Here is a 27,687-nt window from a genome sequence, read left to right as displayed (position 1 = left end):
GAGATTGTAATATGACACTCAATGCAGTTTTAGATAGATTCCATCCAAATGGAGTGCCTGGGGTATCAGTTGACTATGTGTCACCACTTTCCAGACTTACAGATGAACTGGGATGGATGGACATGTAACATAGTAACATAGTACATAAGGCCGAAAAAAGACATTTGTCCATCCAGTTCGGCCTGTTATCCTGCAAGTTGATCCAGAGGAAGGCAAAAAAATCCCTGTGAGGTAGGAGCCAATTTTCCTCACTTTAGGGGAATAAAAAATTCCTTCCCGACTCCAATCAGGCAATCAGAATAACTCCCTGGATCAACGACCCCTCTCTAGTAGCTATAGCCTGTAATATTATTACGCTCCAGAAATACATCCAGGCCCCTCTTGAATTCCTTTATTGTACTCACCATCACCACCTCCTCAGGCAGAGAGTTCCATAGTCTCACTGCTCTTACCGTAAAGAATCCTTTTCTATGTTTGTGTACAAACCTTCTTTCCTCCAAACGCAGAGGATGTCCCCTCGTCACAGTCACAGTCCTGGGGATAAATAGATGATGGGATAGATCTCTGTACTGACCCCTGATATATTTATACATAGTAATTAGATCTCCCCTCAGTCGTCTTTTTTCTAACGTGAATAACCCTAATTTTGATAATCTTTCAGGGTACTGTAGTTGCCCCATTCCAGTTATTACTTTAGTTGCCCTCCTCTGGACCCTCTCCAGCTCTGCTATGTCTGCCTTGTTCACTGGAGCCCAGAACTGTACACAGTACTCCATGTGTGGTCTGACTAATGATTTGTAAAGTAGGAGGAATATGTTCTCATCACGGGCATCTATGCCCCTTTTGATGCAACCCATTATATTATTGGCCTTGGCAGCAGCTGCCTGACACTGTTTTTTGCAGCTTAGTTTGCTGTTTATTAAAATTCCTAGATCCTTTTCCATGTCAGTGTTACCGAGTGTTTTACCATTTAGTATGTACGAGTGACTTGCATTATTTCTTCCCATGTGCATAACTTTACATTTGTCAGTGTTAAACCTCATCTGCCACTTATCTGCCCAAGCCTGCAATCTATCCAGATCCCTCTGTAGTAGTATACTGTCCTCTTCAGTGTTAATTACTTTACACAGTTTAGTGTCATCTGCGAAAATTGATATTTTACTATGCAAGCCTTCTACAAGATCATTAATAAATATATTGAAGAGAATAGGGCCCAATACTGACCCCTGAGGTACTCCACTAGTGACAGTGACCCAATCTGAGTGTGTACCGTTAATAACCACCCTCTGTTTTCTATCACTCAGCCAGTTACTTACCCACTTACAGACGTTTTCTCCCAGTCCAAGCATTCTCATTTTATATACTAACCTTTTATGTGGTACAGTGTCAAATGCTTTGGAGAAGTCCAGAAATACGACATCCATTGATTCGCCGCTGTCAAGTCTAGAACTTGCCTCCTCATAGAAACTGATTAAATTAGTTTGACATGACCGATCCCTCACGAAGCCATGCTGATATGGCGTTATTTGCTTATTTCCGTTAAGATGCTCTAAGATAGCATCTCTCAGAAAACCTTCAAACAGTTTACCCACAACAGATGTTAAACTTACCGGCCTATAGTTTCCAAGCTCTGTTTTTGGACCCTTTTTGAATATTGGCACCACATTTGCCATGCGCAAATCCTGTGGGACATTCCCTGTCAGTATAGAGTCCGCAAATATCAGAAATAAGGGTCTGGCTATGACATTACTTAATTCCCTTAGGATACGGGGGTGTATGCCATCCGGTCCTGGCGATTTGTCTATTTTGATCTTTTTTAGTCGCTGTTGTACTTCTTCCTGGGTCAGACAGGACACTTTTAATGGCGAATTTATTTCAACATTCAGCTTTTTTATCTGACAGTTTATATTCCTCAGTGAATACACTGGAGAAGAAAATATTTAACAGCTTTGCTTTCTCCTCGTCGCTCTCTGCGAATCCCCCCTCATTACCCTTTAAAGGGCCGACACCTTCAGATTTATACTTTATAACATTTATATAATTGGCGCATTAAACATCCAGACTCTACTGCTTACTCCTGCCAATCTGCCAGCCATAATACCCTATCACATATAGATTATGCTTTTGGTAACTTAGCTATGTGTGCTGCTGACTATATTGTAGAGTATGGTAACCGGGGAGTCTCTGACCACTCTCCTCTGAAATTAACTAATACTGTAACGGTCACGTCCACACACACACAGGGGGAAGGATAGTGACCTCTGCGCTCCACCCTCACCCCTAGCCCTGCCTACTTGCCTCACGAGTCCTGATGACAGGGGACAACTGGACGACAGTCCATTACTTAGGATATGTGCAGGGAAGACAGACAAGACAAAATACGGAACGTGAACGGACCGGGTCAGAACCAAGAGAGCTACGCAGTACAAAGGGTTAAGCAAAGAATGGTCAGGAGAAGCCGGGGTCAAATACCAGGAGAGTAGAGAAGTACCAGAGGAGTCCGCAAACAGTAGTCAGGTGGGAGCCAAGGTCGCAATACCAGGAGGGATGCGCAGTACAGGAGGAGCAGGCAAAGGATCGTCAGGGAACAGGATCAGGTGAGTATTCAGTAGTCCAACAAATATCCAGGAACCTAGAATTAACAGGCAACCTGTGGCCAGCAAGCTGCCTGTATTTATAGTGAGGTCTGAGGGTCATGTGACGTGGCCAGCGTCACATGACCGACAGACAGACAAGTCGAGCACCGAGTGATCAGCTCGGCACTCAAGGCAGACCTAGGAGCAGGGAGCCTCCAAGCTAGCAAAGGGAATTAGCCCTGGGAACGAGGCCAAACACAGATCCTCACTCCCGAAGCTAAGCAGCAGGTCTGCGGCTGATGGGAGACCGAGTGCGCCTTTGGCGCCCCATGACAGTACCCCCCCTTTTACGAGGGGCCACCGGACCCAAGACTTGAGGCGATGGCCTTTCAAGGTGTTCTAAATGAAATTTTCGAACAAGTCTAGGAGCATGAACCTCCCTGGCGGGTACCCAAGATCTCTCTTCGGGTCCATACCCCTTCCAGTGAATCAGGTACTGTAAGGAATTACGCACTCTCCTGACATCCACTATGTTAGACACCACATACTCGACAGCATCACTAACAAGAACCGGTGGAGGCGAGGCTTTCAACGGTACAACAGGTTAAAAATATTTTTTAAGTAGAGATTTATGAAATACAATCTGTGCAGGGAAGACAGACAAGACAAAATACGGAACGTGAACGGACCGGGTCAGAACCAAGAGAGCTACGCAGTACAAAGGGTTAAGCAAAGAATGGTCAGGAGAAGCCGGGGTCAAATACCAGGAGAGTAGAGAAGTACCAGAGGAGTCCGCAAACAGTAGTCAGGTGGGAGCCGAGGTCACAATACCAGGAGGGATGCGCAGTACAGGAAGAGCAGGCAAAGGATCGTCAGGGAACAGGATCAGGTGAGTATTCAGTAGTCCAACAAATATCCAGGAACCTAGAATTAACAGGCAACCTGTGGCAAGCAGGCTGCCTGTATTTATAGTGAGGTCTGAGGGTCATGTGACGTGGCCAGCGTCACATGACCGACAGACAGACAAGTCGAGCACCGAGTGATCAGCTCGGCACTCAAGGCAGACCTAGGAGCAGGGAGCCTCCCAGCTAGCAAAGCTGCCCTGGGAACGAGGCCAAACACAGATCCTCGCTCCCGAAGCTAAGCAGCAGGTCTGCGGCTGATGGGAGACCGAGTGCGCCTTTGGCGCCCCGTGACAAATACTAGACCAATTGGCTGCTCCATGAGAATTCACCCCTTTTGGCTCACTTTATTCTCACCCTCAGATCGTATCCCTGATCAATTATCAGTCTTCATGTCCATACATGATACTCATGAAGACCTGTCACTGGTGTGGGAGACCCTGAAAGCATAATTAAGGGGTCTATTTCTATTATTAAAAGGGCCACAGCTGAACAGGAGAAGGAATTAGCAACTGATTGTATCAGATTGGAGGGAGTGTATGTAGCGGACCCCACAGAAGAGAATAAGGAGGCATGGTTGTTGACTGGACGCCAATACCTTACTCTATTAAAAGAGAAAGCCCAACGGAAATTATTTTTTGTTAAACATGCATATTTTGAAATGGGTAATCAATCCAGTAGACTTTTAGCCCATATAGTACACTAGAACCAAGCATCACCTGCAATCATCCGTATACGAGCTGATGATGACAGTATGTTGTTGGAATCTGGAGACATTGCTTAAAGATTTTGAGAATTTTATCAGGAATTATATAAGGCACAAGGGATGTATACTTCAGAGGAGACTTTAGAATACCTTCAGGAACTTGAGTTTCCCAAGTTGCCGCATGAGGCTGTGGAAATGTTGGCGGACCGAATAACACTTTCTGAGATTTACTGATGCTATTGCTCCATTGGCGACTGGTAAGTCCCCTGGCCCAGATGGTATTCCGGTAGAGGTGTATACTAGATATGCACATGCGTTAAATCTCCCATCACTTAAAATGTATCAAGATGCTTTTATGAAAGACACTACCACCGTCATTGTATGATGTAACTGATTGTGGCTCATATAGACTCATCTCACTGCTGAATCTAGATTACAAAATTCTAGCAAAAATGTTGGCGATCCGCATGGCCGGACATATTCTAAGTGTAATCCATCCTGACCAATCTGGCTTCATGCCTGGAAAATCCACCACTGACAATATTCTACGAGTGCAGGTACTAACACAAATAGGTCTTAGGCAGAAACAATGGTGGGCACTGGCGTCACTAGACGCAGCCAAGGCCTTTGATTCTGTAGAATTGCCATACTTAATAGCTACTCTTCAGTGCTTAGGTTTTGGTCCTAATTTCATCAAATGGGTGTCTATTCTGTACAAGCACTCAAGATCTAATATCCTGGTAAATGGCATCTGCTCGGCTTACTTTCATCTGGGTCAGGGGACTAGACAGGGGTGTCTGCTGTCACCGTTGATTTTTGATCTGTCAATAGAGCCCTTGGCCATATGCATTAGGGGTGACTCACAGTTTAGGGGTATTAGAGTGGGAGAGAGAGAAAATAGACTGGGACTTTATGCTGATGATATGGTGCTCTTCATGTCAGAGGTGGAGGACACTCTCCCTCGAGCCATCTCACTGATTGATATCTTCGGCCAATATTCTGGATTACGGATTAACTGGCCCAAATCTGCTTTATTCCAATTGTATGAGTCTAGCTGGATAGGCCTGAGTGGTGAATTACCAGTTTTGTCCAGTTTTAAATATCTGGGCGTGGTCATCACCAAGGACGCTTCATCCTTTTACACCTTTAACATCCAGCCTCTTCTAGATCATAGTAGGGAGAAATTCCGGGTGTGGAGTGGTTTGCCCCCTATCAGTCTCAGGCCGCATCAACTTAATTAAGTTGATTATATTGCCCAAGTGTCTATATGTTCTGGAGCATGCCCCGTATATAGTCCCCAAAGCATTCTTCCAGCAACTTAACTCGATAATTTCACTGTTTATTTGGGGCTCTAATAGACCTAAATTGTCCATACCCAACCTATGTCATCCCAAAGCAAGGGGGGAGTGTCCTTATCAGATTTTCACCTATATTATTTAGCGGGCTAATTGCGGTACCTAAAGACATGGTTATCTCCCTATGATCAGATGGCTAATCCAGAGATTCACCTAGCCACATATCTAAATCTTAAGCCCTTGTGGCCAGTGTTGGAACGGCCACAGTTGTTCCCCCGTCTTCTTCTGCCTATTCATTAATTGGCCATACAGGTGTGGGAAGCATGTAAAAGAATCCATACACTCCAAGGTAACTTAGCTGAGACACCCTTATGGAATAACCCTATATTCCCGCCCCTGGTCTCCCTACCCGGAAATTAATTCTGGCGTTTACACTCTGAATGATGTATATCAAGATAATGTTTTTAGTACATTTGATGCCATAAGAGCACGCTTTGATTTACCCAGAACGGCATTTTATAGGTTCCTGCAACTTCGGCACGCCTTGAATTCTCACTTTAGTGACACACACATAACTATATCTATTTATCCACTGATCGGGATATTCCGTTCCCAGGGTCCTCAAGGTTTTATCTTCGCTATATATACTTACTTACTAGGTACTATATTGCAATCTGCCCAGTTACCAGTCATTGATAAGTGGATGGCCGTGATCCCGGACCTCAGGGATGAGGACATTAGTGATGTTTTGGAATCGCCTACGCTAGTCTCTCCTACTATAAACAATAAGTTCATATAATTATGTATTATACACCAAAGCTATCTCTCTCCAATACGACTTTGTAGAATGGGTGGGGTGTCTCATTCCAGATGCCACAGATGTGCAATGGAGGGGGCACATTTCTGGCACCTTGTATGGGCATGCACATACATCCAGAAGTTCTGGAAGGAAGTTACGGATTTTCTTTCTAATTTAACAAACCTTCCTGTTCCCATGGAACCTATGATGTGCCTATTTGGTATTCTTGACGAGGCCATCTACCCACATTATACCAGGGTCTTCCTGCGAGAGACTCTATTTGTGGCACGTAAAGCTATAGCGATTAGGTGGATGGGTGATAGAAGCCCCTCTATGAGTCAATGGAAAACTTTGGTGAACACAATAGTCCCATTTGAATATATAGTTTTCAAGAATAGGGGATGTTCTTCCAAGTTCTTAGGGGTCTGGGGATCATGGTGCTCCTCTACACAAATTTTGTATTCAACTCATGTAATGACTAATGCTGTTATGACTGCATCCAGATAGACCTTTATATTCAGAATGACCCATTGCATATTTCTCTGTGGTTATATTCTAATTGTTACTACTGTTATGTTGGAATATATTTGAATATCATATACACACATGTTTATGGACCTTGGTCCAGACTAATCTCTGTATTGCTTTGTCTATTACAATTGTTCAATAAAACACATTAATAAAAAATAAAAAAACTCAGCTACACTATATCAGACAATTTCTGCTGCAACATACAGTATATATCTGTATGGTAAATGCTGGTGGCACAGCAGGGCATATGTTGTGAAAGGGTTAAAGTGACGACAGCCTGACTATGACCTCAGCTCCGTGTCCTTCGCTGCCATCTTTTCACAATCCTCACAACAGTGCCTGCATTTCTGGCTGTATTTTCCCCGCCGCCCCACTATGCTGGGCCTTTGTACATGGCGCCTCCCTGCTGCTTCCTCCCCCTCTGTCCTCCTTTCACAGCCGGGCTGGTTTTGTCTCCTTTTCTCCTTCTCTTCTCCTCCTTCTTGTCTCCTCTCCGGGCACCCGCTGGGCACTGACTGACAGTCTGGTAATGGCATCTTCTCTAAAGCTTCTTCCTTTTTTTGTGTGAGCTGCGGAGGAGGATTTGGGACGGTTGAGTGCTGATGCCAGGGTTACACTGCCTGGGATTTGGGTGACGGCTCCCTGTGGGGTCACTGCCAAAATCATTCGAAAGTTTTACTGTTCACAATGAAGAAAAAATCACATCACGTAATTATAAATATACATCTTTATTCATACTCTCATAGGGCCCCCAGCTTTTTCATCTTCTCCTCTCTCTCTTCTTTCTTCAGTATTTCTTCCTTATTGGTCCTAAAGCCTGATTCAGGCGGCCATTCCAATTTCCGTCCACAAAACACTGATGTATCTGATGTCCATAGGGCGTCCAGGTGAATTAGTTTTTTTTCCAGACCTATTAAAGTGGTTCTCTGGCAATTAATAAAATAAAATTACTGAAAATACCTAAATATTACTTTATTATAAACACATTCCCAAATACCTTTTTTTAGATGTAATGGCTTGTTTTTTTTCTAGGGAGCAATCATTAGGAGAAATAAAATGGCCGCTGTCTTATTAGTATACACAAAAACCTGTCCTAATCACACAGGAGGACAAGTTACTTCAGTGAGGTAAAGAGCTGCCTCATTCTCCTCTCTGCTCTGCTTGTCAGGAATTATGATCCTGAATACAGATGATAAGATCTTTAGCTGAATCTCTGTAGGAATGGGGTTCATGAGGAGACATGAAGTACAGAGAGGAGGTGGGGGTGGGGATAATGAGCAGCAGCAGTTGTATGAAGTTTCCATTATCACAGCCCTACATTACCAGTCTGTCCTGTCAGTACTGTCCGTACTTCAAAAAGTGTGAATTGCACCATTTAGTATGACTGGCCTCTTTCACACTTGCGTTGTCCGGATCTGTCGTGTACTCCATTTGCCGGAAGTGCCCACCGGATCCGTAACACCGCAAGTGAACTGAAAGCATTTGAAGACGGATCCGTCTTCAAAATGCGTTCAGTGTTACTATGGCACCCAGGACGCTATTAAAGTCCTGGTTGCCATAGTAGTAGTGGGGAGCGGGGGAGCAGTATACTTACCGTCCGTGCGGCTCCCAGGGCGCTCCAGAATGACGTCAGGGCGCCCCATGCGAATGGATGATCACGTCATCCATGCGCGTGGGGCGCCCTGACGTCACTCTGAAGCGCCCCTGGAGCCGCACGGACGGTAAGTATACTGCTCCCCCGCTCCCCACTACACTTTACCATGGCAAACAGGACTTTAGTGTCCTGGCGGCCATGGTAACCATTCAGAAAAAGCTAAACGTCGGATCCGGTAATGCGCCGAAACGACGTTTAGCTTAAGGCCGGATCCGGATTAATGCCTTTCAATGGGCATTAATTCCGGATCCGGCCTTGCGGCAAGTGTTCAGGATTTTTGACCGGAGCAAAAAGCGCAGCATGCTGCGGTATTTTCTTCCGCCAAAAAACGTTCCGTTCCGGAACTGAAGACATCCTGATGCATCCTGAACGGATTTCTCTCCATTCAGAATGCATGGGGATAATCCTGATCAGGATTCTTCCGGCATAGAGCCCCGACGACGGAACTCTATGCCGGAACAGAATAACACAAGTGTGAAAGAGCCTTTAGGCCTTACACCCAGTGTGTCATGTGATTTAGTCATTTCTCCATGTTTATACCTGTACAAATGTAATAAAAAAAACTATTTATCCCATAACTTGTATTGCTACCCCTATAGATTACCTGAAATACAGTGATGTATGATATATCCTTTTATACACCTCCTATACACTTCATCACTGTATATGTACTCCCACTATACTGACTTCCTATACACTACAAAACTAAATACTATATGCTTCTTCTATACTGACATCTCTACAGTTCACTCCATTTCTATATATGCTCCTTCTATACTGACCTCCTGTACACTCCACTACTATATATGCTAATTCTGTACTGACTTCATCTAAAGTTGGCTAGAATGGCTAGAAAAACAAAGAATATCCTCAGGATAGCTCATCAATATCAGATCAGCGGGCGTCTGACTCTCAGTACCCAGCTGATCAGCTGTTTGAAAAGAACTTCACTGTTCACCTGCTCACCGCTGATATTTCAGCGGAGAGCAGGTGTGATTACATTTCATTCCTCCCTCTCACTTAAATGGGAAGGAGCAGTAGTTACACTCTGTCCCATTTCAAGTGAATAGGATGGAGGAGCTGTAATTACATCCACTGCAAAGTCAACAGGGAGCAGGTAAACAGTGAGGAGAAAGCAGCGTTCGCAGGAGTGTTGCGTTCTCTTAAAACAGTTGATTGACGAGGGTGCTGGGAGTCAGACCACCGCTGATCTGATATTGATGGCCTATCCTGAGGACAGGTCATCAGTATAGGAAACCAGCCAACCCCTTTAAGCATTCGACTGTGAAACCAATAGTATATGAACATATTGTGGTGGTTGGTGTCGCTTACTGTGAACGAGGACCTAAATCATATTTGTTGCCACATTTTAAGAATAAGTAGAATAACAAAGCCAGTAAACAATAGTAAGTTTTGAGGTTTACAGGTATTGGCTCCAGGGGGCCAGGAGAGGACAACAGCAATGTTGACCACGTTCAAGTTATGTAATCTATGGGTGATCTTCATTATTCCTAGACCTTCTGGTACCAGCCCTTCATCCTCTATATCCAGTTCTTTCTGCCTTCTTTGTCAGTTTTTACATCCTCAAATTATTTATTACCTTCACCACAGAATGGGGCAATGATGTGGGCTCTGATTGTCCAACCTATTCACCTATGTACTGAACTGGTTCACCACCAAAGACATACTGATAGGGAACTTAGATTGTGAGCCCCATTGGGGACCGCTTGATTCTGATGCCTGAAAAGCGCTGCAGAATATAGAATCGCTATATAAGTGCATAAAATAAATAAATGGCATAGACAGAAGAGAGGAAGCCCCATAGCAAAAATCAAAATACCCCCCTCTACATAATTTACCATCCTGGTCAGATAGTTTGCTTCCCTTTGCACCCCATTTCCATAATCCTTTAGCCTTTTACCCACCCCTTGTTTGCTAAAAATGCAGTGCTGCACAGGTTCTTGCCACACAATAGCAAAGAGTATGGGACCAACCAGAGATGGGCTCCCTCCCCTACACACTTGGATTTAATTTATTGATTAGGTTACTCAATCTGTAAGCAACCTGCCGGGAAAGTGCTGGATCATAGGTATCTGCCACTGAGGCTGCTACTATCTGTTTCGTACATCCTAGTGTATTATTTAGGTGGATTCTAGGGTCTGGAATTTAGGAATGGCTTTAGAGATGCACACTTGCTTGGCTGTTCTCAGGAATCCCAAAAAAGTGAGTGGATCATGCTGGGAGTTGTAGTTTCACCACAGATGGCGTGCCAGAGGTTGCTGATCCCTGGACTAAGTGGTATAGCCGTTTTATGCTATTGCTCTTATGTGAAGAAATGGGCTATTTGAAATTTGCCTAAGGAAAAGGCTTATACTGTCTGCCTTTGCTGGAGAAAGCTCTGTTTCTTTTGGACTATCTGTCCTGGTGGACAAACATTCTGTTTATTTTGCCTTTAATAAAATTGTTGCTCAAAAGTTCTTCCTTTCCATTTCCTTCTCATTCCCTTCATTCTTCTCTATATCTTTCCCTTTAGGACCTGAGGATCTTTTCGACATGGTAGACAGAACCACGTAAGTTTATCACTGGCATTCTTCTGTCCTAACCACTTACATCCAATTAATCTAGGCATCTTGGAAAAATGTGAGATACTGTTTCAGAGAATCCCTCATCACTAGTCTCATTAAGAGCCAGATAAAAAAAAAACTGCTGGATACTACTTGGATTCAGTCAGATGGGTGTTACCAGGCACACCGCTACCTTCTTAGCCGCCACAATGTATTCTTGGAAATGTAGTGTTTTCTTTACTTCTGAACATTGAACCATGTCAGTTGTAGAGACCACATTTCTCAAAATAGAAATTGCCATTTGCCTTCTGGTAGTTCAGAGCAAAGGAGAAGCCAGCAGAATTATGAATGCAGCTCTGGATGGATTTATTTCTAATAAAACAAGAACAGTGCTTTATTATCTGTCCATAGGACTAGAAATGGTTGGAATAGGTGTAATTAGTCAATTATACATGGACACTGAACTCTCAAACACCATGCTTACTCTTGTGTCTCCTTTTTAGAGGTGAGACAGCGTTGCACAAAGCTGCTTTCCAGGGACACAGGCTAGTTTGCCGAATTCTTGTGGATGCTGGTGCCTGTTTGTTGAAAAGGAATTCCAAGGTAAATCATCAACTATTCATATGTATTAAGAGTCACACACTGTACATTACTGACATTGCACTTGTTCTGCGTCAAAAAAAGCAAAAGAAAACCATAGAAATAGACAAGATTATGTTTAATATGACTATGAAGAAAGTGTAGCCAGGAAACTGGCCGGATGCTTTCTACTACAAGATGTCTGTAGGTTCACAAGACAACCTCAGATACAAACTGACCGGTTCTCGGTGGTCTCATTATAACCATGAGTAAGTTTTGAGTCTTACGACTATTGAGCTCAAGCACAAAAGCATTTGACTAAGGTCATATTATGTATCTTATGGGCCATATTCATGTTCCCTAGACCTTCTGCTTCCACCCCTTTACTTACTACATCCACTTTTTTTTCTTTGCTTTCTTCTGCTCAATGACTGAGATACCATGAATCTAGAAACAGATAGCCCAGTACCATTAATATTGACAATATCTAGCCCAAAGCTGACCATACTAGAGGAATCTTAGCCAAATTGTGAGATTTAGGCTGATCTTTTTAAAATTTAACCTGATGGCCAAAGACAAACTGATGTCTGCCGAACAGATGCTCAGTCAGTTTGGATTTTGTTTAGGTCAGACATCAGTGAAAACTAATGGGTTCATTTATTAAGACCAGCGTTTTAGTCGCTGGTTGTAATAACCCTGCGCTGGCGCTTGACGCGACTTGCTTAAATCTACGCCAGCTCCCTTGCTGTTGTAAATTTAAGTCTTTTATTACGCCAAAAACAGGTGTAGAAAACGATAAATGAGACGGGCCGCCCAGCCCCACCCTCTTCCCTGCCATGCCCCTTTTCCCGCCACCCTAAAAATTGGATTTACTATCAAGGTGAGTTTAAGGTTCTTGGCAATGCTGACTGAAGGATAGCTGCTGGCAGATAGGGCACTCATCAGACCGCAACTCTGTGCATCATATTTATTTAGATGGTGGAGGCATCCTACAGCCCTTCTGAATTGGGGCATTGTTCAGTTACCACTCAAAACGGCTAAAAATAGGTTGTGGAAAATTTGTATTTTTCCCTTCAGTTGGGCAAACATTCTTTTAAATTAAGGGCTCATTCAGATGGCCCTAGTGTTTTGCGGTTCGCAAATTGTGGACCTGTAAAATATGGATACCGGCCATGTGCGTTCCGCATTTTGCGGACCACACATGGCCGACACTATGATAGAAATGCCTATTTTTGGCCACGATTACGGACAAGACTAGGACATGCTCTATCTTTTTTGCGGGGCCGTGGATCAGAACTACGCGGTGTGCTGTCCGTGTCTTTTGCAGCCCCATTGAAATTAATAGGTCTGCACCCGTTCTGCAAAATTGTGGAACGGATGCGGATTCATTCATACGGTCATCTTTATGAGCCCTAGAATCCAAATTGACTTTCTTTTGTGATCTAATTTTTTCTTTCTTTCACAGGGACAAACCGCTCTAGACATAGCCCAAGAAGCAGAAGACTCAGAACTTGCATCTTACTTGGAAACTTGTCAAGCAAAGCAGCTTCTTTCCAATGAAGACCTGGAGACCGCAGTTTGATAAGGACAGCAAATGGCAGAAATCAATTTGGAAAGAGAAGAGACACACGTAGCTAAAAGGTTCCTGGAAAAGGTCACCCCCAACCCAGGAGGAGGAAACTGGTCGGAAGAGGCACCCCCTTCCTCATGCAAGATTTCCAGTGTAGGGTGCACTTTCCAGTTTCGTAAGGGCTAACGAGACTTGCCACGGAACTGCCACTCACTTGACATGTTAAGCAATGACGAAAGCCAGGAAAAGGAAGGCAGAGGTGGGGCAGAGCCCTCGCCACATGTGGAACTCTCTCTCTTTCTGTGTGTATTCCAACAAGACGCATGATCCCGTCCGTTGTCCTATCTTCTCACTTTGGTCTGATCTCTCCCATCCCGGCAGACAGAAAGACTTAGAGCCGGCACAGTGTTATCAATCTCACAGCTCTTTTTTTCATTTTCATATTATTATTTTTTTTGTATTAGCAGGAGCCAACTCATTAAAAAAAGAGACTGGAATCTATTACCAATGAGTGTGGTTACCATCGGGGCAGAAGCATAAATCATAATTTATTCATGCTGCGGAAAGTCAACCTATTAATATATTATTATTTTTTTTATGAGAAGACCACATGACCTAAAATACAGTATAATACCACACGAAAAGACATCCTGTCGCATTCACAAATATATAGATATATATGTATCAGCGCTCATATACCATGACATAACCTGTGACGTTTGATTTGTAACATTATTACATAGATCGTTGCAAACTACTGTTCTCTGTCAAACATTTTAGGTTAATAAAGTTCAAATGAAGTGTCCTTTTATTAAAGAGTAATGTTCACCTACACTGTATAGTAAATACATTTTTGTACGTAGATGGCAGTTTTATAGTAGTTATGTTCTTAACCATATTTCTTTTTATTGAAAGAGAGCAAAAGATCAGGGTCGAGACCCATACATGACATTACAGTGGCGGTAACAAATCTCCATACGTTCATCCAGCATATACATCATGTATAGACATTACATGCAATCTTGCCATAGTCAATAAGAGACATCAAATAAAAATGTAAAAGGGAAGAGGGGAAAGGGACAATCAGGAGGGAGAGAAGGGAGGAGGTGGGAAAACGGGGAAGTGAGGTAACTTCTGCTCTATCATGTAAAATTTCTATGAGCTTTCCATGGGGACCACAATTTTAAGAAGCGGGCACGTGAGTTAGTCTCCCAATGCGCAAGCTCCTCAAAACGGTAAATTTGATCCACCTTATCAGTCCACATATGGAGAGTCGGTGGGGAGTCATTCTTTCACAAAAAGGGAATAAGTAGCTTAGCTGCTGTAAGCAACATCGTAGGTAGGTCATGCTTAGAGGGGGTGAGAGAGCTGTTAGGGCACCATAAGAGCACTAGTTTAGCATCTATTGATATCTTAGTGTCGCATATTTGGTTGACCACCGTCTCGATTGATTTCCAAAACGGCTGAATCTTGTGACAAGACCACCAAATATGCGACAAAGACCCAATACCTGTACCACATCTCCAACACGATTCAGGGACCTCAGGGTTTAATTTATGCAAAAACTCGGGTGTTTTATACCATCTACTGAGAAGCTTAAAGGAATTCTCCTGAATCCTCACACAGCGACTGAAGCCGTGTGAGTGGGATAAGATGAACGCCTTCTCCGGCTCAGTGAGAGACATGGAGAGCTCACGCTCCCAGGAGACCACATAATGTAGCTCTGGGGGTAATGAAGAAAGTATTTCTTTATACATCTGGGATAACGGTCTAAAGGGGGGTTTAGTTGCTAAAACTCTTTTTTTCAAGCCAGGAGGGGGAACTATGACCTGCAAAAGGCCCAGTACACTTTTTAGTGTCTCGCTTAAAATCTGCTAAGTGGAAAAAAGGCGCAGCTTTAACCTCAGGGAGGTCCACCACTGAATCCCAGTTCAAACTGCCGTCCGGGAGAAGGACATCTCGCAGAGGAATGTCAGCGAGCTTAGACCAAATCCCGGAGGGGTTCAACACAGAGGGGTGAATGTGGCTCTGCAACAAGTTAAGTGGCATACTAGGGTTAGGAAAATTAAAAATGCGAGACTGAACCATTTTGGACCATTCAACCAGCATACCCTTCCAAACCGGAGAGGAGTAGTAGTGATTGGCCGAAAGAGGCCTAATGCCCCATAAAGTAAGTAGTTCTTGGTCCGTGAACAGCACCTTTTCAAGGCGGGAACAAAGGGAAACGGAGTGACGAGTCATGATAGCTACACATCTACAAAGCTGTACTGCATTATAATATAATTTCACATCTGGCATCCCAAAACCACCAAACCTTCTGTCCCTTGTGAGAACCGAATAAGCTATACGCGGAGATTTCCCGTTCCACAGGAAGCGTGTGAATACTCTCCGTAGTTCTGTAAAATATGAGTTTGGCAACCAAATAGGGAGCACTTGCATCAAGTACAAAAATTTGGGAAGAATAAAGGTCTTAAGGTAGTTCTTTCTCCCTACCCAGGAGACAAATGGAAGCTTCAAATTTTGTAAATGCGTACGCACTGTTTTCAGAAGTGGTATATAGTTAAGGGAAGCCAGATCCTGTACATTGGCCGATATGTGAGTCCCCAAATACGCAATGTCTCTGGAGGCCCAGGTGAATGGAGTGGCACGCTTGGTAGCCTTAATCACCGCTTGTGGGCAGGAGATGTTAAGTGCCATGGACTTCCCATAATTAATTTTGAAATTAGATATAAATCCAAAGTCCTCAAATATGGTCAGTAGTTTGGGTAAAGCCTCCTTAGGATTAGAGATCATGACCAACAAGTCATCTGCAAATGCTGCAGCAACATGTGTAGAAGCACCGATCTGAAGACCTTTAATAACCGGGTCTTCTCTTATTTTACACAAAAGGGTCTCCATTACTAAGACGAATAGCGCAGGAGAGAGGGGGCAACCCTGCCTCGTCCCGTTAGTGATGCGAAATGGTGGTGACAATGCACCGTTGACTTTGACCCTGGCAGAGGGGGACGAATACAGGGTATAAATGGCTGCAATGAATTGTTCTGGAAGACCAAACCTCGACAGGGTCCGCGACATATAGTGCCAGCTGACCCTGTCGAAGGCTTTTTCCGCATCGGTGCTAACCAACACTAAGGGCTTAGAGGATCTTTTGGCCCAATTTACAAGATGAAGAAGCCGTACCGTATTATCGGACCCCTGTCTGCCATGGACAAAGCCAACTTGCTCTTCATGAACGATGTCAGGAAGAACCTCCTGAAGCCTTGTAGCCAAGATCTTCGCCCACCACTTCACATCACAGTTAAGCAAAGAGATCGGTCTGTAATTGCTGCAGCAAGTTGGATCCTTATTCTCCTTATGCAGGACAGTGATGTGCGCCAATAAAGAGTGAGGAGCGAGGGAACCTCCTGAGAGAAGATAGTTGCACAAATCCCTGAAGCGGGGTATTAAAACGTCCTTAAAGGACTTATAATACATGATGGAGAAACCATCTGGGCCCGGACTTTTGCCCGAAGGGATGGACGCGAGCACCTTCTGAATCTCAGAGTCAGTAATGGGTCTAGTAAGCTGGGACGCCTTGGTTGAGGATATAGAAGGAAGGTCTAGTGTCTGCAAAAACTTATCTGTCGCCTCTGAAAGATCACTAGTAGTGGACCCCTCAGGGTTGGGTAAGTTATATAAGGCTTCATAAAAGGCGCAAAATGCCTTGGCGATATCAGGAGTGGACTTATGCATTTTGCCATTGGAGTCCTTAATAGAGGAAACAAAAGAGTCAGAAAACTGCTTCTTGGCAATCGCCGACATCAGTCTGTTTCCTCTATCTCCGTGTGCGTATGCTTTAAATCGTGAGCGTAGGACCAGCTTAGCTGAGGTGACATTCAATAGATTTTTTAAGCGTACTCTGGCTTCAGTAAGATCCTTCAAGCAGCGCTTGGCCTGTGACTCCTTGTGAGAGGATTCAAGGCGAGCAATGTCTGCTAGTACAGTATCCAAGGCCTGCGTCCTCTGTTTCTTCACATGAGCTCCTAGCGCGATAAGTTCCCCCCTAATTACTACCTTATGGGATTCCCATAATATGGAAGGAGAAGGAGGGGAGTTAGGCGTATCATTAAGTTTGAAAAATTCAGAAATCGACTTCTTGATTTTGCAAGCGTGGGTGGGATCCAAAACCAAGGTGTCGTTGAGCCGCCATAAGCGTTCCTTTCTGAGTGGTCCAGACAGGGAAAAATTAATAATGACAGGTGCGTGATCGGATAGCGTGATACTACCAATCCGGGCCCCAGAGACATTGCGCATGTGCGAGTCAGACAAGAACAGATAATCCAATCTATGGAAGGACGACTTGGCATGTGAATAATATGTATAATCCCTGCTACTGGGATTAAAAGTACGCCATACATCCCTGACCTTCAATTTTCGTAGGGAAGATTTAAGCCTTTTCAAAAGCCTGTAGGACACAGACGGTCTGCCCACTGAGGTGTCCACCGCCGGTTCCAGGGCAACATTGAAGTCGCCCCCTAAAACTAACAGTCTCTCAGAAAAGGATGCCAGTAGGTCAAGGGTCTGAACGAGCCATGGTACTTGGCCTCTATTAGGCGCATAAAGATTGGCAAATGTAACCGGTGAATCGCTTAAAACACCCTTTACAAAAATGTACCGTCCCTCAGGGTCTGCTGAGGTAGCGGTGTGCTTGAATGGTAGATTTTTGTGCATAGCCACACTAACTCCCCTACTTGCTGAGTCATTTGTGCTATGGAACCACTGAACAAATTTCTTAGGGGGGAGGTTGGGGATTCTACCTGTCCTAAAGTGAGTCTCCTGTAGGAAAGCAACTGAGACCTTATCCCTCAGGAGGAGGGAGATAATTTGAGACCTTTTGCATGGCTCGTTCAGCCCATGAGCATTTAGGGAGGCGACTACAATTGACGACATATCAACATACGTGTATGAGAGAGATAGTGCCAGATACCCAGGAAAGTATTAGATAGCGCATAGAATATATGAGCAGAGCAGGGAATATAAGGAGAAAGGGGGGAAGGGTAAAAAGGAAAAAAAAATAAGAAAAACATTACAATCAACATGTGAGACTGGCCATGAGCCAGCGCAGACAGAATATCCATCTGAAAAAGAGTGAGTGCTTCACCTATCACCATCCAAGACAGGGTTGGATTGGCAAGGGGGCAGGTAAAGCACCCTATGGTCTGTAACAAAAAGAGACCAACAACAAAAAACATATCCAGCACCGGAAACGCTCCGGTCATTACCCTGCATGTGGGGATCAAAGTTCTCAGTTCAGAGATAACGTCCATCACATAATAAGGAGGTAATTGCAGTTCCTTACAACATCATATTCCCATCCGCCAATATGGAAAAAGCAGCTCAGGCCCCAAAAACAAAAAATAGGTCAGGATCTCCCCTGGCCCCATGGAGACTGAAAAAAGGCAGGACAAGAGATGTAAAACAGACATCCCCATAACCAAGGGGAAAATGAAACCTCAGGCCCATAAACTTATCCTGAAAGAAAAAAAAAAGGTTAGCATAAATCAGGTGGGGGCCCTCTCCGCCTTGTTACGATTCGGGCGCTCAGGTCTGCCCGATGAGGCCTTCTGCCAGGTCGAGATCCGCGGCGGAACCGGTAAGGGGCCATCTTGGTCGGCCGGTAGCCAGGAAGGGATCTCCACAGGGGGGACATCCAGAGAGTTCCAGACTGAGGCGAGATCGGCAGGGGATCGTATGGTAAGTACTTTACCGTTTCTAGATACAGCGAGCCCAAAGGGGTATAACCATCGGAATGGCGTTGATGATTTCCTCAAGACATCCAGGAGGGGCTTTAGCAGGCGCCGCTTCGCCAGAATCGACGGCGCCAAATCTTGGTACATCTGGAATGACGTTCCTTCATATTCGAGTGTCTCCATCTCTCTTTGCCTCTTCAAGAGGGCCGCAGTGTCCACGTAGCTCAACAAGCCACAGATGATGTCTCGTGGGGGCTCTTGCGGCTTAGGCCTGGGCCGCAGCGCCCGGTGTATCCGCTCCACCACGACACCCTCCGCTCTATCCTGGCCCAGCAGCATGGAGAAGATTTTGCGCGCCATTGTCGGCAGGGCCTCCGCCGCTATCGATTCAGGTAAGCCGCGGAATCGAATATTGCGCCTACGGCTGCGGTTCTCCTGGTCTTCAAGCTTTAAAAAGGCATCATTCAATAAGGCCCTATGGGCCGCCAGCACCTCCGAGGCTTTGCCTTCATACTCCATGATGGATTCCTGCGCTGTTTCTAGCGCAACCATCCTCTGGCCTAAGTGCCTCAGGTCATCTTTTATATCGGATAGGTCTTGCTTGATAGGCGAGAGGGCTGATTCCAGGACCCGTCGGAGAGTCCGTTCTGAAATCGGTGGGTCTCTGGGTCTCCTGTCTGAGATGTCAGATCCGCTGCACGCGTCTGAGAGGTCTCCGGCATCGGAGTCATGGACAGCAGACTCCGCCATATTGGGGCCTTTCTGTGCTACAAGCCGCGGCGTTTTCCGGAGGAACTTCTCCATTTCTGGCTGTTTGGAATGCCTCGGAGTCGTCTCTGTACTTCCTCTGACCTTGTCCTTGCCAGGTTTCCCCATAATAAGGCAAAATTATATGCTTAATTAGGGCAAATGAGCCGGAATGCTGGAGGAGCTCAAGCTCGTGCGGCCATTCAGCAGCGTGGCTAGGCTCCGCCCCCTATAGTAGTTATGTTCTTGTACATAGGGGGTAGTATTATAGTAGTTATGCCCTTATCCAATAGGCCAGTATTATAGTACTTATATCCTTGTCCATAGGAGGAAGCATTATAGTATATATATCCTTGGGACAGTATTATAGTAGTTCTATTCTTGTACGTAGGAGGCAGTATCATAGTAGTTATATTTTTGTACATGGACAGTATTATTGTAGTTATATTCATGTACATAGGGGCAGTATTATAAATGTTATGATTTTGTACATTGTAGAAAGTATTATAGTAGTTATATTCTTGTACATAGGGACAGTATTATAGTAGTTATACTCTTGTACATGGGAGTAGTATTATAGTAATTATATTCTTGTACATAAGAGCAGTTTTATAGTAGTTATATTCTTGTACATAGAGGCAGTGTTATAGTAGTTATATCCTTGTAAACATGATGCACGTAGTGGTTATGTTCTTGTACATAGAAAGCAGTATCGTATTAGTTATATTTGTTTACATTGAGGGCAGTATTATAGTAGTTATATTCTTGTACATAGAGAGCAGTATTATAGTAGTTATATACTTATACATAGAGATCAGTATTATAGTAGATATATTTGTGTACATTGAGGGCAGTGTTATAGTAAACTCATAAAAAAAAACACATTCATTGTCAATGGGGACAAAACATCACTGAACAGAATGGAATGCTCCAAAATGCATTCCGTTCTGTTCCCATACTGGAGAGCAAACCGCAGCATGCTCCAGTTTGCTTTCCGTCCTGGGATGCAGAGCAAGACGGATCCGTCATAACCCACAATGCAAGTCAATGGGGACAGATCAGTTTTCTCTGACACAATTTGACACAATAGAAAACTGATCCGTCCCCCATTGACTTGGAGTTCATGACGTATCCGTCTTGGCTATGTTAAAGATAATAGAACCGGATCCGTTCATAACGGATGCAGATGGTTGTATTATCAGTAGCGGAAGCGTTTTTGCTGAGCCCTGCTGGATCCAGCAAAAACACTAGTGTGAAAGTAGCCTTGCTACTGAGTGACCGTTGTATGTGATGGCTACACAGATCGTGACTCCTGCAGTTGAGCAGTGTGTTGCTCCACAGCAAAGGCAGAATTGAAGTGCAAAGCCTCCATACTTGAACCTGACCATCGTGAACTGAACAGAATCTGGATTTGTTACTAAAGACGATACAGTTCCAGTCCATGGCAGTTGAAGTTTCTTGTTCATGACACCACTTCAAATGAAGGCAATGATAGCTAGCGCTTAATGGCAGGACACATAATAGGCATTATGACACCAAATTTATTTTTGCTAACAATCTGGAAATGGCCCAGGCAGAGACAGGGATCTGAAATGAAGGTGCCACCTGTGTCTGGGCATTGGACAATGAAACTGTGCCCCTCCCAAAGTCTTTCAACTGGGCAAAATGTCTTCGAGTGCATCATAGAGGCATGTCTAGCAGTCAACAATCTCTCACCAAGAGGAACACTACCCAAAAGTAGCCCCTGAAAAGCTTCTTATAGGGCAGTACTTTTGTACATGGGGACAATATTATGTTAGATATATAGTCTTGTAGCTAGGAAACAGTGTTATAATAGTTACCTAATTAATGGCAGGATGTATTATATTTGTTCCTTTTGTGTGTGTAGGAGGCAGTATGATAATAGTTATATTCTTGTGTAAAGTGGAAGTGTTATAGTAGTTATCTTCCTGTACGTAAGACACAGTATTATAGTAGTTATATTCTTGGATACAAAAGGCAGTATTTTACTAGTTATTTTCTTGTACATTAACATTATATAAATATATTCTTGTACATACAGTAGGGGTAGTATAGCAGTTATAATCTTGTATAGATGGGCAGTATTATAGTATTTATATCCTTGTACATACAGTAAGGGGCGGTATCATAGAAGTTATATTCTTTTACAAAGGGAGCAGTATTACAGAAACGTGTACCATAATAGTTAGTGCTCATTTAGTATACAGATGTATAGGTATTTCAAGCTATAAAAAGTTGGAAATTTGTCAGGATAAAGACAGCATTACCAATAAAAAATGTATTTGGCATAGACATATAATAACACAGATAAGTCCAGGAGACACTGTCATATTATGTGGAACTGATGTTAGTCCAGGTGCATTGATTAGTTACATTATTGCGACTATTGATCATACTGTCTGATAGGAACACTCCAAAGGTTTTATGGTAAAAATATAACAAGCCAGTAAACAGACAAATATAAATCATAGGCAGTGGACATTACAGAGGACAGAACATAAATGTGTCTAGGGAGAGTGCAGATTAATGATGGAAGACTTGTAATAAACTTCAGCTGACCAGACGTGTCCTGAGGAAGTGTCATTTAAAAGGTTCAGTATTGAGCATTTAATAGATCAGTGAGGAGTCAGGTCCATTATGAGTGAGGACATGCGGTACTTGTGTCTAAAATATTATGGGAGAAATTTATCATGAGTAGAATAATTGAAGTCAGTTTTGCTTGAGTCTGTGTTGGTGTACTTTGCACCAAATTTATAAAACGTTACTTTTGTCTGCAAGTACTACTCCAGTTTTCTGCACCAACCCCCTACTGGAGTGGCTTTGGCACTTTTTTAAAAGTTCTATCCATAAATATTAGTGAAAATCTTGACACAGCTAACCACACCCACACAGCTTTTCCACCTACTTTTCAGAAATGGCGTGAGTAGTGTAAAAATGCAAAAAGTCACAAAATATTCGTGCAACTGACGTTAAAAAGCCACAAAAGCCCTACTTTGTGACTTTTTGAAGACAGCATGCTGAAGTGCTGGGCTTGATAAATTACCCTCTATAACAGGCATGGCCAACCTGCGGATCTCCAGCTGTTGTAAAACTACAACTCCCACCATGCCCTGCTGTAGGCTGCTAGCTGTAGGCAGTCTGGGCATGCTGGGAGTTGTAGTTTTGCAACAACTGGAGAGCCTCAGGTTGGCCATCCCTGCACAAGCTGTCCTTTTAATGGGTAGAGTTCTCCCTTAAAATAGAAAACCGTCTGTTGAAACAGTTACTGTCATATCAGCAAAAAGCAACAGTAAGAGAAGGTACATAGCCAGTGAAAGATCTATATCAAAAAAAGAAAAGTGTTATTATTGATTGATAGCATTCTCTATGTAATTGTGTATACAGAGATAGCTGTTGGTCACTGATAGTTGTACAAGGGGAAGGAGTTATCACCAATTTATAGTAGTCCCTGTGTAAGTGTGTATACAGAGATAGCTGTTGGTCACTGATAGTTGTACAAGGGGGAGGAGTTATCACCGATTGATTGTATTCCCTGTGTAAGTCTGTATACAGAGATAGCAGTCAGTCACTGATAGTTGTACACAGGAGAGGTGTTATCAGTCATTGATAGCATTCTCTGTGTTTATACAGATAGATGTCAGTCACTGAAAGCTGAGATAGCTGTCTGGTTTCTGATAGTTGTACATGGGGAGGTGTTATCAGTGATTGACAGCATTCTCTGTCTAAGTGTGTATACAGAGATAGTGGTCAGTCACTGATAGCTGTACACGGAGGAGGTGTTATCTGTGATTGATAGCATTCTCTGTGTAAGTGTGTATACAGAGATAGCTGTCAGTCACTGATAGTTGTACATGGAGGAGGTGTTATCAGTGATTGATAGCATTCTCTGTCTAAGTGTGTATACATAGCTGTCAGTCACTAATAGCTGTACACAGGGAAGGTGGTATGAATGATTGATAGCATTCTCTGTGTAAATATGTATATAGAGATAGCTGTCTGGTTACTGATAGTTGTACATGGGGAGATGTTATCAGTGATTAATAGCATTCACTGTCTAAGTGTGTATACATAAATAGTTGCCAGTCACTGATACAATATCTCACAAAAGTGAATACACCCCTTACATTTTTGTTAATATTTTATTATATCTTTTCATGTGACAACATTGAAGATATGCCACTTTGATACAATGCAAAGTAGTCAGTGTGCAGCTTGTTTAACAGTGTAAATTTGGTGTGCCCTCAAAATATCTCAACACACAGCCATTAATGTCTAAACCACTGGCAACAAAAGTGAATACACCCCTAAGAGCAAATGGCCAAATTGTGCCCAAAGTGTCAATATTTTGAGTGGCCACCATTATTTTCCAGCACTGCCTTAACTCTTTTGGGCATGGAGTTCACTAGAGCTTCACAGGTTGCCACTGGAATCCTCTTCCACTCCTCCATGATGACATCATGTTGCTGGTGGATGTTAGAGACCTTGCGCTCCTCTACCTTCAATTTGAGGATGCCCCACGATTGCTCAATAGGGTTTAGGTCTGGAGACATACTTCGCCAGTCCAGCACCTTTACCCTCAGTTTATTTAGCAAGGCAGTGGTCGTCTTGCAGGTGTGTTTGGGGTCATTATCATGGTGGAATACTCTCCTGTGGCCCAGTCTCCGAAGGGAGAGGATTTATGCTCTGCCTTAGTATATCACAGAGCATGTTGGAATTCATGGTTCCCTCAATGAACTGTAGCTCCCCACAGCCAACAGCACTCATACAGCTCCAAACCATGTCACTCCTACCACCATGCTTGACTGTAGGCAAGGCACACTTGTCTTTGTACTTCTCAAGTGGTTGCTATCACACACGCTTGACACCATCTGAACCGAATAGGTTTATCTTGGTCTCATCAGACCACAGGACATGGTTCCAGTAATGCATGTCCTTAGTCTGCTTGTCTTCAGAAAACTGTTTGCGGGCTTTCTTGTGCACCATCTTTAGAAGAGGCTTCCTTCTGGGACGACAGCCATGCAGACCAATCTGCAGCACGTACACTGAACTTCTTTGGTCGACCATGGCAAGGCCTGTTCTGAGTGGAACCTGTGTTGTTAAACCACTGTATGGTCTTGGCCACTGTGCTACAGCTCAGTTTCAGGGTGTTGGCAATCTTCTTGTAGCCAAGGCCATCTTTATGTAGACCAATAATTCTGTTTTTCAGATTCAGAGAGTTCTTTGCCATGAGCGGCCATGTTGAACTTCCAGTGACCAGTATGAGAGAGTGTGAGAGTGATAGCACCAAATTTAACACACCTGCTAATAAGTCACATGACACCAAAGAGGGAACATGGCTAATTGGGCACAACTTGGCCATTTTCACTTAGGGGTGTACTCACTTTTGTTGCCAGCTGTTTAGACATTAATGGCTGTGTGTTGAGTTATTTTGAGGGCACACCAAATTTACACTGTTATACAAGCTGTACAATGACTACTTTACATTGTATATGTCATGTCTTCAGTGTTGTCCCATGAAAAGTTATAATAAAATATTTACAAAAATGGATGGAGGGATAGTCCATCCCTCCATCCATTTTTGTAAATATTTTATTACAACTTTTCATGGAACACTGAAGACATGATATATACACTTTTGTGAGATACTGTAGCTGTACATGGAAGAGATGTTATTAGTAATAGATAGCATTCTCTGTGGAAGTGTGTATGCATAGATAGCTGTCAGTCACTGATAGTTGTACACGAAGGAGGTGTTATCGGTGATTGATAGCATTCTCTGTGGAAGTGTGTATACATATAACAAAATAATAGCAAAGACAGGTGCACTCTGCGGTCTTACTAAACCCTCAAACTGATTTTAAAATTGAGAGATTAGCCAACATGTGCTACGGTGTAGGACATGTCTGAGCCCGAGCACCGCGCCAAGGTTTCTCAAGTAGCTCGGGACCTAACACTCACCTACCTGGGCCATGTGGGCAATACCAGGAGCCAGTGGGCAAATTACAGGAGCATGAGGCCGACTCACAAACAACTCACCGGTTACCTGGGAGGAGTCTGCGAGTCCCACTCAAGACTGGCTGATATGCAGGGGCGGACTGACAACTCATGGGGCCCCTGGGCAATAAGAGATTATGGGGCCCCTGTGTCCCCACCCACCCTCAAGCCACACCCACACACAGCCCCACCCACATCGCACCGTGCCGTCTCCAGGCTCATGTGGGCCCTTGGGCGATAAAGTCTCAGTGGGTCCCCCTATACAGTGATAACTCTCTGAGTACCGAAAAAATAGTAGATGTCTCCTGCAGTCCTATGTAACACCACAGATAACACAGTGATGGCTATCTGAGTACAGAAATTGTAGTAGTGTTACCTGCAGTCCTATGTAAAACTACAGATAACACTAGTGCTGATAATGTGGTAGAGTTACCTGCAGTCCTATGTAAAACTACAGATAACACTAGTGCTGATAATGTGGTAGTGTTACCTACGTCCTTAGTGTGCCTCCCTATTAGTGTTGAGTGAACTTGTGTTTTAAGTTCGGGTTCAGGTTATCGAAGTATCCCATTATGGATTCTAAATTCCGTTATGGTCCGTGGTAGCGGAATCCATAATGGGATACTTCGATAACCCGAACTTTAGACGTCGAACTTAAAACACAAGTTTGCTCAACACTACTCCCTATGTCTCTCACACGGACTCCATGCTGCCGGCGCTGCCTCCTCCTTTTCTTCTTGCCCCGCACAGAATGTCTTGTTGCAGCTGCGTCAAGACACAGGAACACTGTGGGCATGGTGATGGTGACACACAGGGAGACACACACACACACACCGAGACACACACACACACGGACAGACTCTCACAGAGTACGGCCCCGACAGCTCGTCTGTAGACAGATCCCAGAAATCACAGAGAACATCTGGCTGAAAGAAAGAACCGAGCAGCTTCAGGTGGATCTCGCCCTGGAAAAGTTTATGTTAGATGGAGACAGTCAGCAGGTTGTATGCAGGGCTCTCTGTGTGCTGACACACTGTAACACAGGTGCTGTAATGGAGGCACCAAGGTACAGAAGGGCTGGGACCACCACTAGGATGAGGTAAGGGGCAGGAGGACACACACAGGAGCAGGACTAGCCTCAGGGTCATGTGGCCCCTTATATAAGTCCATTACACAGTATAGAAATAATACTCCCAGGAGGTCTGTGCTCAGAGAACCCCCTTTAACCGCCTCCTGGTGTTAGTAAGGAATAGGAGGTAATTCAAGAGCAGAGAGCTGGTAGTGAAGGTGTTAATGACAGAAAATGGCGGAGACTACACACATACCTCCACCTGCATTTCTGTACACGGCATGTATGGGGAGGCAGACTGGAGTTGTTAGAAAGAGGCCCCGCCCATTAGACTACCAGTGTCCACCTCCTTGGGTGACATCACACCTACCAGCAGCGACTCTATTCTAGTCACTATCCAACCAGTACAGCAGCACATGATCATGTGATCCGCTTGACTTCGCCCATACAGCATCACGTCATCACAGGTCCTTTACCTCCTCCAGTTGCACAGCCTGTGAGCCAGACTCCTCCTACACAGGATCACATGATCTTGACATCATCACAGGTCCTTTACCTCCTCCCGCTGAACAGCCTGGAGACTGACTCGGCTAATGCAGGATCACGTGGTCGTGACATCATGAAAGGTCTTTTAGCCTCCTCCATCTAGAAAAAGCCTCTAATGTATGGGCTCCTGGGAGGTATAGGTCACGTGACAAGGGAACGCAAAATAGGCGGTGAAAAATAGCTCTCTAGCACAGCTGCGGCGGGCCACTATCCTGGCCGGGCCCTCGGACCACGTCCGAAGTGCCCGACCGGTCAGTCTGCCCCTGCTGATATGGCCCAGGCGAGTGGGACTCGCAGACTCCTCCCATTGCTAGCATGGTTACATGCTGGTGGTAACTGGTGAGTTGTTTGTGAGTCGGCCTCATGCTCCTGTAATTAGCCCACTGGCTCCTGGTATTGCCCACA

The 27,687-nt window shown here is 44.2% G+C and overlaps 1 protein-coding gene across 2 annotated transcripts in view; it reads left to right on the top strand.

Moving 5' to 3' along the window:
- Positions 1 to 13,971, top strand: part of DGKI (diacylglycerol kinase iota) — a 292,586-nt gene extending 278,615 nt beyond the window's left edge. For both annotated transcript variants that reach the window (XM_040438414.1, XM_040438411.1), the window contains 3 exons: positions 10,997 to 11,033; positions 11,531 to 11,630; positions 13,072 to 13,971. In XM_040438414.1, coding sequence (XP_040294348.1) covers positions 10,997 to 11,033; positions 11,531 to 11,630; positions 13,072 to 13,188 — 254 coding nt within the window. In that variant the 3' untranslated portion in view covers positions 13,189 to 13,971. The remainder of the gene's footprint in view (positions 1 to 10,996; positions 11,034 to 11,530; positions 11,631 to 13,071) is intronic.
- Positions 13,972 to 27,687: the final 13,716 nt, after the last annotated feature.

Source organism: Bufo bufo, chromosome 1 (assembly GCF_905171765.1).
Source record: "Bufo bufo chromosome 1, aBufBuf1.1, whole genome shotgun sequence".
NCBI lineage: Eukaryota > Metazoa > Chordata > Amphibia > Anura > Bufonidae > Bufo > Bufo bufo.
This window is presented reverse-complemented; position numbering and strand designations above follow the sequence as displayed.